Consider the following 18,231-nt stretch of genomic DNA (forward strand, 5'->3'; position numbering starts at 1 on the left):
CAGGTGCGAGCCGGCTGCGGCTCCAGCAGAGACCTGGGGAGAAGTTTCTGCGGGGCGGGGTGTGCTGCAGCAGCTGTGTCCGCAGAAGCGGCGGGGCCGGAGCCGCCCCCGGCCGCAGCAAGGCACGGAGGGGGATGTAGTCCGCGGGCGGCGGCGCGGGACTGCCTACACTTCCCAAGGTGCCGCCGTGCCGAGCCGAGCCAAGCCGTGCCGCGCTGTGCCGTGCCGTGCCGAGCCGAGCCGCGCCGCGGCGGGACTGCGGGTGCCGGCACCTGGCGGCGGGGGCGGAGCGCGGCGCGGCCCCGCTGCGCGGCGGCGGGCGGGGACGGTGCCGCCCGCGGGGGCGCGGTGACGGGCGGCGGCGGCGGCGGCGGCGGCAGCGGTCCCTCCTGCGCGCCATGAGCACCGGCACAGGTAGGCGGGCGCGGGGGACGGCCGCGACCCCCGATGTTTCGGGGCGACCTTTGCCGCTGCCCAACTTGGGTCCGTCTCGTTGCCGCGCGGGGTGCGGGCAAGCCGGATAAAAATTGCTCACCTAAACCCACCCGAAAATACGAGAATCAGTGTGTGCGCACATCGCGGGGGGAGCTGCCGCAGCCTCGGGCGCTGCCGGAGCCTCGGGCGCTGTCAGGCGGGAGGGGCTGCGGATCCGCCGCGGTGCGGGCGGCGGGACCTGCGCGGGGCTCCGGAGGAGCTGCCCCGCCCCGGGCGGCCCCCGCAGCCCCGGCCGGAGCCCCGCAGGATGGGCTGGACCGGCCGTGGCCGGGCCGCCCTGTGCCCATCCCCGCGCTGGTACCCAGCGGCTCGGGGGGCTCGCCGCGGCCCCGCAGCCGAGGTGCGGTGAGGGCGGCATCAGCTGGTGCCCCGGCCCGCCCGGCATCCCGGGTGGGCGCACACGGCTTTCCAGACGGGGATATTTGGGTTAAAAGCCCGGCCTTTTATGCTGGCCGAGATACTGTGGTCAAAGAGAAGGTGGATGTTGGGGATGTGCCACGGAGCCCAAGCTAGGATTGCCGCCCGGAGGAATCCACTTACCCAGGGCAATACGAAAGTAATTTATCCTGTGATACATGCAGGATTTGGGAACTGACTTGGAACTGTATTTTTTTAGCGATTCAGCATTCATCTGCGCTGTGTGTCAGCGGGGGGTGGTTACTTCAGAGCACAGCTGATCGCGAAATATTACAGTCCTTAAGGCAAATGCCGGGTTGTGCACAGAGGAGAGGGGGGACTGTTGGAGTTGGTTGTGTATTTCGTTTCTGAGGGTACCCGTAGGGCTAAATATAAGCTCTACCACAACAACAGGGAGAGGCTGAATAGCTACAATTATGTGGTGACTCCGTATGTCAACATGCTTAATCATACCACATCCCCGCACGGAGCCAAATGGGAGCCTGGTGCAAACAGCAAGAACGAGATCCCGGTTATGACAGTGAGTGACCTGGGGTCAGGCACCTGCTGCAGATTTCAGCTGAAAACGTAGTCTGGCATTTCCCCATGTTTGTTTGATGGCTTAAGTGCTTTCATGTGTGCTGATTGTCCGCATTGTCATATGGTCTGTGGGTGAAACTCCCACTGCCAGCATGCTGGTCCTCTCTGTGGAAGTACCCAGGCCAAGGCAGGTGTGCAGGTGAGAGCAAAGCGTGTATTGCAGGGTGTTTGAACGATGATAGAAATCCCAAGTCTGTTTCCTGTCTTTAAAGAGCATTTAGATAGTTAACAGGGAGGCTAACATCTCTTTTGGCACTGGTGAAATGCCAGTACGGAATCCTTTCCTTGGTTGCCTGGCTGTAATTTTGAACTGAAGAAAATGAAATACTGAGAAATGTTTAAATTCTATTGTGGTAGAGCTGAGCGTGGTAGAGGAAATATTAGAGTCCAAATTTTTCTCTGTATAATATTTTAAATGTCAATTAAATAGATTCTTAAGTTATAAACCCAATAGAAAAGTTAGCACAGAGAAGACTTGACACAGTTTTATCTCAGTAATTGCTTCAAACACGTGTAAATTAAATAGCAAAAAATGAACAGTGCCAAGATAAAAATAACATCCTGGGAAAAAAGGGAGTGGAAAAACCCCTGAGAGTTCTTAGGTCTCATTTGAAAGAATAACTGGCAGTTTTAGGAGTTTTGGTTTTAAGTATAGGGTTTGCTTTGATCTTTCCAGGTTTTGATTTTGTGTGTCTGTGTGGGCTATGTAAACAACATGGAATCAATTCTCATGATAAATTAAATATGAGGAGCCCATATCTACTCAGTAAAATCAATGGAAATTTTCCATTAACATTGATGGGGCAAGTATTGTACAACAAATTCAGTGCCACGGTTTCTCTAAAATTGCTGTTCCCAAAAGATTTCCACCAAAATTACTATGGAAAGACTTTAATTAAAAGTTTGCTGTTTACTGTAACAGGAAGATATTTCTGGTTCTGCAAAGAAAACAAGTGTGCAGTGAGATGTCAAAATCAGCCCCACACAAGATCCAAGAAATTGCTGCATAGTTTGGTAATCTAGGACAAATCCCCAATATTTCTTTTACTCTTGAGATGGAACAAACTGTTGTGGATGTGTCCTATTGCTCCAGAAACTTTTGCTCAGTCTGTGTCCCCTCTTGTGCCAAGGCAACACATCATTCACTGTCAGTATTATGAGGGTTTAGGCAGTGCTATGACACTGCTTTCCCACTTTAGCCATAAGATTTGGCATAAGATATAGAAATGCTTGTATTTGGTAAATTTGATGCAGTTTGTAATATATTGATGTAGGTAATGCAATTTAAAATGGTTCAATAGTACATACACTTAGCTATTGTCTTGATGAATGGACTGCAGACTCATGCTATAATTTTAAATCTAGAAAGCATATGATCATCTGGTATAGTAAGACACAGCTTAGATGCATTATTACATATGTTGTAATTAGATTTTTCACACACATTATTTTCCTCAGCAGTCTTTTATATACTTACCATTGTTTTTTGGCTGAAACTGTTTCTAAGAAAGAGCCTTTTTGTACCTGGGGGATTTACGTGAAGTGGTTGTGCTTTTAGGATACTATGGGTACTTTTAAAAGTTTATAATATGGTTTTCGGCGTAATAATTCAGTTCTTTGCCATCTTGCAGTCACAGCAAGAAGAACAGAATAGGTTAAATATTTGAGATTCTGAAAATGAGGTTCTCCTCAATTCACAGAAATAGAGTAACACGATGTCTACTATTTAAGTGCAAAAAGGGAATCACAGAGCTAATTACATACTAGGTGAGTTATCTTAGATTAGATTAAATTAAATGTCATGACACAAATTCACACGGCTATTTAGTCTTTAAAGTATTATATTAAAGGGACAATTTGATTGCATGGATCAGAGAACAGCTAATCGAGTGTCACAGCCCAAATGGAGCAGGAATGTAGTGGCTCTGGTTACAAAAGAGGTTACACAGGTTGGTCACACAGGGTCCAGCGCAGCTTGGAGATGATTAATTCCTTTTCAAAGTTCACATGCAACTATGCTGATAAGAGTCCTTCCTAAAGACAATAGTTACGATTGTTTCAGACTGTGCTATATTTTATACTTAGATACAGCATTTTTCTTTCAGCCCTTCATTCTGAACACTGGTAAAAGAGCATTGAATTACTAGACAGGAGCACCAGGAGGTCAGCTTGCTTTGGAGTTTGCCAGCTAATGAATGTGTTCACCTTATCAGATGCAATCCTACGTGTTTCATAATTAAACAAAAACAGAACTACTTCATTTCATTGCCATTTTAGCCAAGTTTCCCTGAAAAAATAAACAACTACATATATTTCCTGATGCTATTTTCTTCCTCTGAGGTTGAATTGCAAAGACTCTTTAATTTCTTAGACTGTAAAAAACAGGAAGCTGTATCTTGGGATTTGTAAGGTTTTGGGAGATTCTTTACAGCTCTTAAGAGAATGGTTTCAGCTCAGTGTATGTATCTTTTAAATGGAGCATGTTCTTGGATGGCGCAAACAGCGCCATTAGGAGAGGGTGAAGTAGGTCAGAAGAGATTCTCAGGTGATGTCACATCAGCTGGTAAGTCCTGACTGCAGGACATCCTGTCTCCCAGTGGCCTTCACATGCTGCCTGAGTGCTGCAACCCATCTCTGGAAAGGTGGCTAGTTCTGCTTAACAAAATTCAGATATTTGGCTTTCTGAGTGAGGTCTCCTGGCCCACTTGTCTGTTTTCAGTGCAGCAAATTTCCAGCGCTGACCACCCTTGTGGGCTGGTGTCTGCTTGCATCTCACTACCCCTACAGTACCATGTACAAGTAGCATGCTTTCAGTTTTGCTCCTCAGGATGTTATTGCTTATGTCTTGTTCACCAATAAATATCTCTGATGTAAAAACATAGAGGGCTGAGATATGTAGAGAAAATTGAGAAATACAAGCATGGCTACTGAGGTAACTTTCATCTCCCTTCCTCTGTGCAATGGGATGGCCAACATTCAAGGAGAAGTGAAGAAATCCTGATTTTAGTTTTGCTCAATTTGATGAACAGTTCCCCCCTAACTACACAAAATAAGGCTTTAGTAATGGAAACTCCTCTCTCCTGTTAATTGTAAGCTCACTACTGCATTTTCCAGTCCTGTAGGTGTTTGCTGGTGCCATTAACTCACCTTTGGATCTTGGGTTCTCCAACCAAGCACTCAGCACTTACACGAATGAATTAAACTTATTTATTCTAAAAGGGCTTGTGCTGCACGGGGCTGTTGGAAACAGAGCTCTGGAAGTGCCAGGATGAAAAAGAGCCCAGGCAGCAGAGCTGGGTCTCTGCACAAGCCCAGCATCAGATGGAGGGTGGCACATGGGCCTTGGAGATTATTGGACTATTTGCTGACTTGCTTTCTGCATCCTTAAATATAACCTTAAGACAAACATTTCTGAATTTAGATTATTCCCTGTGTCAAGATCCATTAGCAGCATGTCAAGGTCCATAACTGTTACTGTCTGAAACACTGGAATGTTTTTTCTCACAGCTTATTAGTTGATGTTCGTGCTCTGAAATCTAGATGGAGTATTGTTTTGCATGAAGCATGGTTATTTATTTTTTCCATTTCAGACAAGAAATGTGAGATGAATAAAAACTTTGTTCAGTGAATATTTCTGTAGCTTTTGGAGACATTTTTCTCCCTTTCTCTGTAAAATCAAATCCTTATACTGGCATTAGTCAAATTGATCATTAACTATATTTTGAAGAATCTCCTGATCTTATAGGACAAGTTTCTTGATCTGTAGATGAAAGAAAACAAAGTCTAAATGCAGTTGGCCATGAAAAAATACGCATTCCTGAATTGCAAGAGATCACTAGTGATGTTTAGAAAATACTTTAGTGTTCTTAATTACAGGTTGGTTTTTTCTACTTAGGAACTGTTATTTTTAGGTTTAAGTAATGCTGTCATTGTAAAACAGTAACAGATTGCAGTTGCTCCTCATGGTGGATATGAAGAACAAGTGTGTAATCTTGGTAGTTACTGTGTAGTAGCTGCTCAAAGATACTGCATCCAATTCCTTGGGAAGTTTTCAAGTACCTCTTCTGTCAGTTCATTTTTAGCATGAGGCACTATGATACTTCAGAAGAGCATGAAATATGGTTCTTCCTCTTTGCTTTTGCCAAGATCATTTGTGCTTCATTGGGAAAAAATCCCTTTCCTGTACTTGGTGAAATTCATGTGAAGAAAGAGTTAAAGTTTGATGCTTATCATATGAAGAATAAGCCACAGAACCTGTTCTGCTTAAGTGTCAGGCAAGAGCTCTTGTCACTTTAAAAAAATAGGTCATATACTTCCTTCTCCTCATAAGTATATGACTTAGAGATTAAATGACATAGAGTATGTGACTTAGGATAAAGGGAATTTCAGAAGTGATTCATAAGGCAGTTTACTAGTTGATGTCTAAATATATACTAGGATCTTCTTTGTTGAGCAACTCTTGAGTGGGACTGGATGAATGGGCAGCCTTGTATGCTCATTTGGAGAGTTTTTGATCAGAGACCACTTTGTTTTTTTCTTGACTTATTTTTACCTGTGTCAAGAGAGTTTACTGAGGTACATTTGTAAATCCTAGATTGCTGTAAATTTTTCAGTTTAAAATAATGTGAATGCTCTAGAAGTCATGCAAAACACTTTTACAGTTTCCTTTTTGTTTTTGTCTCAGTTACCATCATTTGCTTTGCCCTGTGTACAAGTTCTTCCCCTCTCTTTTCCTGATGGTGTTCTCGGTATTTCAAACTCAGCTGGGACCTGCAAGTCAAACAGACTTTTCTGTTCTTTACCTTGTAAGAGCCCACTGAGGGTATTTGATTGAGTTCATCTGGAAAGTTTGGCTTTATGGAGTCTTGCAGGGTTTTCTGTGGTGTTTCCTTTGGCTTTGCAGCATGAAGGCAATCACTCGGCTACAGTTTTAGATGCAACACAGATACAGAGGATCTAAACTTAAAGGTCACATATATAGTTGTGTACTGATACCAAAGGAAACCATAGAAATGGCTGTGTTGCCACTATTACCCTTGCTGAGAGGGAGATGGGAATGGAAACGGGTTTGCAGCCAAATGCCGTAGCTGGGGCGCAAGGCAGTCGGAACAGCTGGGGCTGCGTATGCCTGTACCGCGCGTGTCTGGCACTGGCTCCGGCACCTCACCCCTGTGACTCGCACATATGCTCTCTGTTCTGCTGTCTGTTAACCTGGCTGCAAGTCAGGCTTGCCAATTGCAGGCTTTCTGCCTGTGCTCTGAGCCTCGGTTTGCTCGGCAGCTCCTGCCCTGCTCAGACTAAACTCAACCCGGTGCTCTGCTGCTGGCTTCAGGCAGTGACAGAAACATTCCTGGGTGCAGGTGGTGTGGGTAAATAGTGGTGATATGGGAAGGGGAGTTGTTTTGCACTGACCTTTCTATGACTAGTAGTGTAACTCAGCTGTGATGTTCCCATCCACTCCAGCAGAGTGGACCTACCAGGGTCAGTGCAGTGAGCATGATGGGGGAAGCTGCTGTGTGCTTCTCTTGAGAGTGTGGCAGGCAGGGAGAGGGGGTGGAGGTGTCTGCTCTTGATCCACCTGGAGAAGAGAAGACAAGACAGAGGGGAATTGAATTGTGTTTATCAACCCCCTGATGAGTGGATGAAGGGGAGATGAAGCCAAGCTCCTCTCACAAAGGCATAGAAAAAGGGCAAGAAGCAATAGTCAGATGGTATAGCAGGAGAAGTTCATACTGGTTGTAAGGAAAAATGAAATCCTAGTGAAAGTGCTTGAACCCAGAAGGGAACTAAGGAGAGGGTAGCAGAGAGGCTGTGGGATCTTCAGCCTTTGAGATTTTCAAAATTTAATAGGCCAGGTTGCTATAGCACTGGCCAAACTGAAGATTGTCCTGCTGTCAGCTGGATCTCTGGGTGTCTGTTCCAAGGTTTTCGGTGGGTATCTGAAACTGTCCTTAACTCTGACTGCCGAACATCTGTTGTGCTGCTACAGAGATCCACTGGCAGATTAATGTTGAATGTTTTGTGTGACCATTTACCAACCAGTCTTCCTGGGCATGTTTTGGTGGCTCATTCCTGCCTTGGAAAATGGGAGAAAAACTAGTGTCAGCTGTATGTATGAACATTGGTAAGCTTTCCTGAAACAGGTCCCATGGAGAAACAGGGTTTATGTATCACAAATCTGTTGAACAACTGCCTTAAGATGCAGACTTGTCCTGGGGCTTATGTATGTGCAGCTGCAGAGCCCCTCCTCAACTGGGACATGGAGTTCGGTGTAAAAATCTGGTTTCTCTACTGCTGAGACCTTGAGAAGTTCTAAGTATCATTACCCATGGATGAGATCACTGTGAACTGCAGTGTTTTGTCTCTTTGAAACCAGGGCATTTATTTATGTGCCTTTGTACAGACCTAGGTGCAATCATTTCAGCATCTTTGTTCTAATAGCCACAGGTTTTCATGGTACCAAACTAAGGTAGCAAGCATTTCACAGATTGCCTTAATGTGTTGTTAGTGAGAGCATAACCAAAGCTTTTCTAGCATCTTCTTTACAGCTTCTGTCTATATGAGCCATGAGACCTTTAGTAGTGATAAAACACAATAGATTGTGTTTCAATTTGCTGACATTTATTGTTATTATTCAGATCATTGGACTGCACCAGCTCCCATCGAATGCCTTTGTGGCCCAGTAGCTTGTTTGCAGCTGTGCCCATTGTCCTGACCTGGGAACTAACGATGACAGTGGCTGTGTCCATCTTGGTCTTGTATGTTTTTCAAGATGGTACTAAGGGGTCATCACCACAGGTGATGAATTTTAGCTTCTTTTTGCTAGTGTGGCCTAAATTTCATTGAATTAACAAAGTTCTATTTATATCTTAATAGAGCTACCCACTGACACTGTTGAAGATTTGGTTGTCTATATTATTAATAGGATTTGACCTAAGACTAAAGCCTAGGTTGTGCTGAGAACCCTTAACTTGTGTTACTGCTAAACTTTGGGGTTAAATCATCTTTCTGGTCTGAAGTCATATGATACATTTTCAGAAAAACTGCTGAAGCAATAGGCACGTTTTGCATTTCTTTCCATAGATCTATAATTTTAACTTGTGATACGCCTGAGTTTTTTCCCAAGGTCAGAGCTGACTTTTGATGGGAACAACTCAGGCTGTGTCCTGTGAAGTTTATGAGATTGACGTTAGGGGAGTGCTGCCAGCTCTCGGGAAATGCTCGGCTGAGCTTTCTGTGTCTTGTCTCTGAAGCACATAAGGTCTACATAGATCTAGAAGCGTGCCATGGTCGTGCCTATTTTAGAAAGCAGCAAACAGCACGAGCTGCGAATTTACGTTGTCAGAAGAAGCCTGGCTGTTAAGCTAAAGCTGTCAGAAACTGCCACAACGTTTGTTGGATGCTTGATTTACCTGTCCTGCTAAGAATTAAAAAGACAAAGCTTCACAGAGCCTTTCTAAATACAAGGGTAAATAGTATTTTTGGAAATATATAGAAATCCTGTATATTGGAGGCAGTCCCAGCCTCCATACTAGTAATTTTGCTATCATACATGTGTTTTGTATGGTCAGTAATTATGTATTTATTAGAGGGATGGATTCTTTCAGTATAGCTGTTTGCACTGTGAGCATCAAAAAGCACAAATATTTCAGTTCTGAATTCCATCTTTAATTCTAGTTACTTGCATAAACTATTTTTAGTTTATGCCTAAGTTATGGGTCAAATTCACTGCCTAAGTTATTGGTCAAATTCAGTTGCTAAATCATCTAATCCTCTCATACTTCCTGGAAAAGTGGTTGTTTTCACTCATGTATCCCAATACTGAGCTGCTTGCAAAAGCAGAAGTGTGTGCTTTCAAGACAATAAAAGATATTGAACCTATCACTTCTCCCAATAGTCCATTTCTGTGCCAGTAACACTGCGTGCTTAGCAAATGCTGTACTGGTTTACGTTTTTGTAATAAATAAATCAATTTTCTTTTTTCCCTAAATGAAGCAGTGAATCTGTCTTTAGGAGTTGCACATCCATTGTTGCTTAGAGAGACCTTAGCAGTGGGTAAACAACAAACACCTTGACATTTTAAGGGAAGATTCCACCCCTTGCCTTGTGGCTCCGTGCTGTGGATCTGGAAGGCAGATCATGTCTCTTGTGCTGGAAGGCAAAAGACTGAAATTTAGATAGCCCCTGTGAATTTTCTAAGGAAATCATTGTAACTTTTCTGTGGAAAAAAAAATAATTATATGGACACTGTTTCCATTGCATTGACATTATGGTGCCATGAAGAATTAACACTTACTAAAGAAGCAGATTGGTCACAGGCTACCTGGCATTTCACCCTGGCAGCTCTGTGTAGCACTGGAGCAGTGGGAAGGGAGTACTTTGGGTGGGCAGTAGGAGCTGCACATCTACAAAGCCATTGCACTGACCCATAAACAAATCACCCTACGTGTTCGGCTCCTTCCTGTCTTTAGGCCGCTTCCAACATGGCTCTTGAATCTCACTGTCAGTGTTAAAATCTCTTTTAATCAATTTATTTCAACTTTTTTATTGCATACACTTCTTTTAAGTATCCTGAAACAGAAGAATTAAAGAAAGCAATAATGTAATAAATTATTGGAAAACTTTAAAATACAAATAATGTAATTATTACGGTAATTGCTGTTATGGTAATATTCCCTGTATTTTTTCTGACTGCAGTTTATATAGTTTGTAAACTCTTGGGAGGAGATGTTGTCTCTGGCTTTGTGTCATAGGTAAGCAACTGTACTATTTTTAATCCCAAACTAAAAGATAACATCTTATCTTTAGGAAAATTTTGCCATATTTTCCAGGAGCCCATTCCTTTTTTGGTAGGATGTAGAACATTTATGTTCTCGGATGACAGGATTTCTTTTTGGTAGATTTTCATTATGGTATGTTGGGCTCATATTTTTTGTAAATATATTTAGCTTTCTAATAGTATTTTTTGTCAATTGACTGCAAAGCTCTTACAAGAGAAGGGGATTTGTTTGTGCATGCAGAACTGAGAAGAGATTTGTGACTTGTGTTGGGTAGGATTAGTCAAGAGAAGAAGAGTCTGAAATATAAGTCTGAATTAAGTGTTCCTTCTGTTAGGTCATTCTGACTTTACATAGATAAGACTTGATAAATTTTTGGGTTTTTTTGCATTGACATGAGTGGCTGACATTTGTCTGTAGATGTAAGAAACGAAAATCAAAGGTTAATTTGTTTGCCATCCTCCCTTAAGTTTTGAAAATAATATCTGATCATTAGCTTGGTCCAGCGGCTCAAGGAGGGAGGGAAGAGTTGGGCTTGAGAAAACCAACTGCAACAAAGCCAGTTTCCTGCTGCTAACTCCGTGCCCTTGGCAGCCTAAATATTCCTGCCCTTGATTTTTGTTCCTCTCTGGATCATATCCATGAGGAGATTTCATTTCAGAAAGAAACCAAGATTGCAACTGATGTCACCCATCAGATAAAACTGCACATGTAAAATACTTAAAAAACAAAAACAACCAAGAAAAATCAACCTCCCTAGAACCTAACCCTGGAATAAGCTTTGGTTTTTTTGATTGGTTTGTTTTTTTTAACATGGTAGGAAAAGGCAGCATTGCTGGCACCCAGGCTGTGAGCGTGCAGCCCCACCAAGGAATCTGTGCAGCCCACAGTGACGCCTGTCCCAGCAGACCCCTGCCAGCAGCTGTCACTGTCACTTGCCAGTTCCTTAAAGCTCTTTAAAGGTGGCATAATGTGGCAAAGAGATAACATACAGCTTTTTCCTCTAGAGACAGGCTTGAGTTAATATTTCCCCAAAGGCCATTGTTATGGATAAGTGAAGCAAAGAGGAAAAGCTCTGGGTTTCTCTCTGCTCACCCATCTCCCTTTCCCAGCCATGTAGGGAAGCTGGGGTTTGAGGCAACTTTCCAATTTTTCAATTTCTGTAGCTTTCATAAGTTACAATCACATGGATTCAATAGGTAATTTAGAAAATATTTGTGATCCATTCCAGGTCACACTGATAGCAAATGTCAGCTTTTGTAACCCCCAGTGACCTGAAAGCTGAGTTGTTGGGGTGAAGATTATTTCAGTTCTTAGGGCTGGTACTGAGTCAAGCTTCTTTCCTGAGTATGTTTGTCTAGATAAAGGGAACCTGCTCCAGGCCACACATGGCACTCCTCTTCAAAAGACTTTGAGACAACCAAGTTCATCTTAAAGGATCTGACCAAAGTGCACTGTGTTGATTGTGTCCTACTGCTCTCTGCTTGGAAGCATCAGATTCCTGTGTTCATTTCTTTGTCAGCAGGTTTTGATCATTTCATCATTGCAGAAGGATGTCACTGCTGGTATAATTTAATTGTTGGGGGAAAAGCATATGCATCATGAGGACTCTTCCAAGGAGAGGTGGAGCAGACAGGCCATGTTGGGGACCAGCATAGGGTGGTTATGAAGAACTGCTGCAGAACACACCTCTTCCAGCTTTTTTGTTCTTAGAAGCCTTTTGATGACATTTGGCCTTTGTTCCAGAGGTGTCTCACAGTGGGTTGAACCTGCACCCGTTGTGCAATGGGCCATTGCAATGTCAGTGAGGAGTGGCTGTTTGCCCACCATCAAGTCAGATGAGCCTGCTGTTCAGAAAAATGCAGACAGGTGCTTCTCTGCAGGAATTCCTCAATGTCATACAACATTATCCTTTGGCTGGGTTTACAAGCACAGAAGCATGTTTCAGAAGCTGTATTTTTGAAAGTGCACTCCACAATTTTGATTTTACATTACAGTTTAAGAAGTTCATGAGGGTTATTTGCAGAGCTGTTGACGTGACCCTGCTGTTGAAGCAGCAGCCAGCCCTTCAGTGCCTGTAGGAAAGCCTGCCACAGTGCAATGCCTAACCCAGATCAACAAGGTAAGGCACTGGCAAACTGAACGTGTCTTACTGGTGCCCAGAGTTTCAAGAAACCAGAAGTGCTAATGCAAGGGATGCTGACTTATCAAAGGGCTGCAGCTACATGCAAGAGGATTATTTTTGCTAATACATGCTTAGGGTTTGTCAGGCTAATAAGGCTCTGCACCATCTCTTGTGAATGCACAGAAAAGTTCAGTAGACTTCATATTGCTCCTTCAGTTTGAAATGTGCAGTGTTCATTTTTACAGTTTGGAATTCCTCATTTGTACTGCTCATCATAATGTTTTAAAAACGATTCTAAAATTGATTCCTTAAAAGTTTTTGAGATTAATAATTTTTAGGTTCAAGACTAGCTGTACTGTCACGTATAATCCTGTTGAGGCATAAGAAACTATGTATTTATATAAGAAATAAAACTTCATTCTGTAGTTATTAAAATCTGCTCTTACCTTAGAATTAAAATTTTGAAGAATATTTCTTGAAAAAGTTTGATTCAAATTACAATATTTAGATTTCGGATTTTAATACTATTACTCAGAGACCCGTTGCAAATATAGCTTTGGTCAGCTTTCTTATGCAGACACAGAAAATAAGCTGTTATTCCTTAAAGTTAAACCTCCAGAGCCCCTTCATTTATGAATTATTGTGCTGCAGATTTTTAACAGAATATATTACACTGAAAGTTTTATCTGCATCTGTCCTTTGTAATTTAAAGCAAATAAATTGTAGATAAAAATACCCTAGGACGTTAAATGTTTATTTGTGATTATAGTTATGTTTATTCAGCTTGAGGAAATTGGAGGTGAAGTTAAGAGTAAGTACACTTAAAAGGAAGCAAGAAAACCGTTTTTAATTATGATTTAAAGTAAAATAAGCAAACAAGTCTAAAATAAAATGATTAAAGATTGCTGTAGGTTGCTACAGTGGTACATTAACATACTAAACTATTTAGAGTGTGACACATTTTCCACATCAGAATTAAACAAATAGCAGCTTAATACATTAAGTCATTTCAGTGACATCTGCTCTGTCAGTTGCCTGCGGGCTGGAAAATGAGGTATTATAGCAAAGGATTCACAGATGGATCCAGCAGCTCAGGATTTTTTCCAAGTGTTGGAGGGCTTGGGGCCAGTTCTGGGTCCTTTGGTACCAGCCATGTTGGTGAGATGCTTTTGGCCCTGCCTTGGTTTGGTGCAAGATGCTCAGCTGTGGGCATTGTCACCACTGTCCTGTTTCCCACTCCACAGCCAAAAAATCGGTGAGTGGAACAGAGTGGCCATTTTTGCTGTTTCCAAGAGGAATACTACTTGCTGTGGGAGTATTTTTTCTCTTCTTTTTTCCTGAATATTTTTTCCTTTCCTTGGCTGGTGAGTGGGAACTGCCCTGCCAGCTCTTCCCAACATGCTGGGAAGATCACTTCAGACCAAAACTCATGTGATTAGTATTCTTTCTCTAAAGCAAGGTATTATAGTGTATCTCTAGGACTTAAATAAATATGGTTTTTTTGTATTTTTTAAAAAAATACTGTAGTATCATCAATTTACTGGAGAGTATGCAAGCAGAAACCAAAACCTTATGCATATATCTGAGGTCTATAAATTAAGCTATATACATATACAAGAACATTAAGGGGGAAATCGCAAGCAGTGGCATCCATAATCACAAGTTGGAATGGAAATTGGAGCCTCTTTCTACCATTTACATTTTGTTTATGTTGTTCATACTGGAAGGGGATGAGAAGACTTTCTAGAATGTTAAAAACTTTTAACCTTTTTCTGCAACTATGACAACTAGAACCAAATTAATCTAATAAAAAACCAAAGAACAGATTGCTGCACAGTCACATATCTCTGAGGGATGGTACTTAATTTAAAATAACAAGTATTTCAAGGCTGTGATAGAACTTCGAGGCTTAACAATACTTCTTATATTGCAGTCAGAACTCCCAGAGCTCCCATATGGAAGAGTCAGCCAAAATTCACAGTGCAGCCAGATTAGCAGTGTTAATCACATTGCCTGTTCTGTACATTGCAAGGAACCTGGGCAGGGTGTAGAGGCTGGAAACTGGATACCTGTGCAGTAATGCCTGTGATCCGGAGGATATAGTGTTAGCTGGGATTGGTATTTATTGTCTCAACAAAATCTCTACTTCTAAGGCAAATTTCAATGTCAAATGTGTAACTTTTTAAGTTGCTGTGGTTTCTTTGTATGTTTGGTCTCTGCATAGATTTAAAAACTGTTTGGCTGCGCTGTTTCTGCTGTGAATTTTTGGTGGTGGGATCACCAGTGTCACTGTGTATCTAATATTTGGTTTGTAGGGTCAGTCCGGAAGTTAGGCTGCTGCAAATCTACATATTTGTTGTGACTGATAACACTGGGGGACAATAAATTAATCATGACATTTATATCTTAAATAAAGGCATTTATTTAGCCATTTAAACATTAGTATAATAATAGTTTCTATTATTTTAGAATCCAGTGGTCTAAAGCTACATGTTCAGATGAGAAATGTTGACCCCCCCCCCCCCCCCAGGGCATTCCAAGTTCGTTTATGGCAGATCCAGAGAGAAAAGTTTTGGTTTGTTACTCATGATACATGATACTATGATGGACGATGGCTGTGTAAAAATACTTGGATGGGCAAGATGCTGTGAGTTAAAGGTGTTCAGCAGCACTAACCACTGGGTCAGCTTTCAAATGATACAAAATACAAGTTTGGAATGCTAATTTTAATCACTCTGCCTTAAATTTGTGTCCTCGCTCACCTGTGGTGGTGTTCATGTTGGAGAGGGATTTTAGAGAGATTTGCTTTGCTGTCGTGCCAGGGTCCTGGCACTGGGAAGAAGTGGAGGAGGGCTGTGGGCAGGCTGCCTGAATGGGCAGAAGCTGGGTGTCCAAGGAGGGTCTGCAGGAACCAGGCTCCTTTGGGGGGCTGAGGGAGAGCATCAATGTCTTTGTGTCCCAGTGCTGGGCTGGAGAGAGGGGAACCAGGCTCTGCTCGGAGGTGCGTGGCAAAAGGACAGGAGTCAGCCCCATGGCAGCTTGCAACTTGTCAAGTTCTGATTAGCAACAAGAGGAAACAAAATTCCCAAGAAGATTGTAAAGCACTGGAGCAGGGAAAGTGGCAGCCTCACATCCTTGGAGGTTTGAGATTTGGATGGGATGAGGCCCTGGGCAACCTGATCTGGTGGGATCTGTGCTGAGGAGGAGGCTGGACTAAATGACCTCCAGAGGTGCCTTCCAACCTAAATTATTCTGGTACTAAATATAGCATGTGGGAGTGCTAAACTTGACTTTGGCATGATTAAAATTACATTTAAAGCTAAAGCAGGACAGCAATACAATGCTTCTGGGACTCTTCTGCAGTACTTCCAAAAAACACAGGCTCACATACAGTGGAAGTTTAGTTATTCTGAAGCACAGTGTTATACCAGAGTTACATGGTGATTTTAAAACCATTGCTACGCCTCAGAGTGTGTGTGGTGCTTACATGTGCTTTGTAAGAGGTCAGATTTATTTCTACAGGTCACAAACTGAACAGCTGAATGGATTCAAGGCTCCTAACTCCCATTCTGTGACAGATAATTAAAAGATCTAATCTCTTGTATAGCTGACCTGAGAATAAATTTCTAATGGTCTGTGGATTTGCTGCACAGCAGAGTATACAGCTTCTCATTATAATTTAATATGTTGTTAGTACAGCTGGACCAATTTTGAAATAGTGTCTTGATTTAAAGTTGAATCTTAGGACCATTATTTTCTTTTTGAGTGCATGTAAAATATATAAGAAATTCCTAGATAGGAGAGGTATAATCTCAGTAGTATAAAACTGTCTGTAAAATAGTAGCAAAACATACAGAGAAAAAGGAGCTTTTATTTAAAGAGCAAAACATACAGAGAAAAAGGAGCTTTTATTTAAAGATAGAGCAATTTCAAGTTTAAAAAAGCAAACTTTATTTTATTACATTTTCTAATTATGTCCATACATAATCATACAACCAGTAAATGGATTGGTATGTGCCAAAGTTGAGGTTTAGCATATAAGTATTAAGGCTTTTGAGTAGGTCGGAGTGTGTTTGAAAGGTTTGGATTAGTACTTTAAGTAAAATTAATTAAATCTCACTGTGTGAGTAGAATAATAAACTTTAAAGTGATTGTTATAATTCTACCTTTGTACAAATATAATCTCACTGGCTGAAAAGAGAACATTCAAAATTAATGGAAAACTCCATCTCAGTAGGTTTCAGAATGATAATGATGAGTTTATTTTCTGTCTTTTTCCATTGTCTGGTAATTGTTAACAGACCAGATATGGAAGTGGGAAATCTGTCAGTCTGCTGGAGCATCTTTGGAGCCTGCTGCTATAGTGCTGTAGAGTTGGACACTTAGGTGTCTGTCTGGAGGACAAAGAGATGACTTCCAAGCACGTTTCCTTTACCCTTACCTGATGCTAAGTGGAACTCACAGCTGAAATTAAACTAATCAATTTGTAAATAAGTGTTGATTACATCTGTATGGTAATAACCAGCCTAGCAGACTGTCAGTAATGGCGCTGAAGGCAGGAATTAGGTGGCAGATTTGACCTGCATTTGGAAAGGAAGTTAAATAGAGGTTTAAAAGAAGCAAATTGTGAAGTGCAGCAGAAAATATTCTTGAACTAGTGGTGCAGGGATTCTGCAGCTTTCTCGAGAGCCATACTGAATTGTCTTGTGTTAATGGTGTATTTCTAAATCAAGATAATATTATTCCTATGTGTATAGAAAACCTCCATGACACTATCTTGACAGAAGAATATGTACAATATAATATTGTCATCTATATTTTTAGATGACAATTGTAGAATGACACCATATTACTTTTTTTTTTTTTTCAAATGTCTAGCTAGTCTTTGGACCACTTTTTATTATTTTGGTTAAGAAGAAGAATTGACAGTAGGTATTCCTTGCAAAATTATGTTTTCTCAAGAAAATAATATGAAGAAAGTCCTATTTTGTATGAATATCAGGAACCAATATCAGGCAGAGATCTCCTACTATTTCTCAACTCTAGAGAACCTGTTGTTGTTCTCCTACTATTGAAAATAGTAGTTGGTGGGGTTTGCATTTCCCCTGGCTCTTCTTTTTCCCCACTACCACATCTGTTCTGACCAGCAGTTCCCAGATATTTGCATGCAGGGGTTTTCTATTGTTTTACAAATCTTCCCCTGAAAGAGGCAGCTTTGTTCTTTTTTTCTTTGTTTTCTTCTTCCTTTGTTCTTCACTTGGTCTGTAAAGTTTTGATATGAGTCTACATTAAAGATATATTTTGCACATGTATTTAATATTTGGTTATATCATGAACTTGCATAATCAGTATCCGGAAGTACGAGTTTGTAACATTTTGATAATAAGCAGAAAGAGAATTTCTTCTTCCAGTGCCTAATTTTAAAGCTAGAGATTAAAGACGTTTCATTTTTATTACACAATACCACACATTGTTAATTTTTGCCCAAGAGAAATGCTAAAACCATTAAATATTATATCTTTGCTTTGAATAAAATGTATTTGCACATTGTATCACGTACAGTGTTCTCACTGAGTGATTTTATTTGGGAGTTGCTAACTCTTCCGATAAAATTTGCATTGCTATTGGCAGTAGCATTTCAGGAAACTCCAGCAAACAATGGAAGGCTGAAGTGTTACCTGATCTCTCTATTTGTATAAAGCTCATGTTTACATAGAGGGAAGAACTGAAAACTTGTTCCTTTGAAGATTACAGCTGTCACTGGAAAAGATTCCATGTTAGTCTTGCTCATAGTGCTGTGGAAATATGAAGGTGCCTCAAACCATTGTTGTTATCAAC

The 18,231-nt window shown here is 41.5% G+C and overlaps 1 protein-coding gene across 7 annotated transcripts in view; it reads left to right on the plus strand.

The window, feature by feature from the left end:
- Positions 1-328: 328 nt before the first annotated feature.
- The window catches only part of ABLIM2 (actin binding LIM protein family member 2), a 130,576-nt gene continuing 112,673 nt past the window's right edge, over positions 329-18,231 (plus strand). For all 7 annotated transcript variants that reach the window (XM_066185399.1, XM_066185403.1, XM_066185404.1 and 4 more), the window contains exon 1: positions 329-414. In XM_066185399.1, the coding sequence (XP_066041496.1) occupies positions 399-414 (16 nt within the window). In that variant the 5' untranslated portion in view covers positions 329-398. The remainder of the gene's footprint in view (positions 415-18,231) is intronic.

The sequence above is a fragment of the Chamaea fasciata genome, unplaced genomic scaffold, assembly GCF_029207755.1.
Source record: "Chamaea fasciata isolate MVZ Bird 193981 ecotype frontalis unplaced genomic scaffold, bChaFas1.0.hap1 SCAF_6, whole genome shotgun sequence".
Classification (NCBI taxonomy): Eukaryota; Metazoa; Chordata; class Aves; order Passeriformes; family Sylviidae; genus Chamaea; species Chamaea fasciata.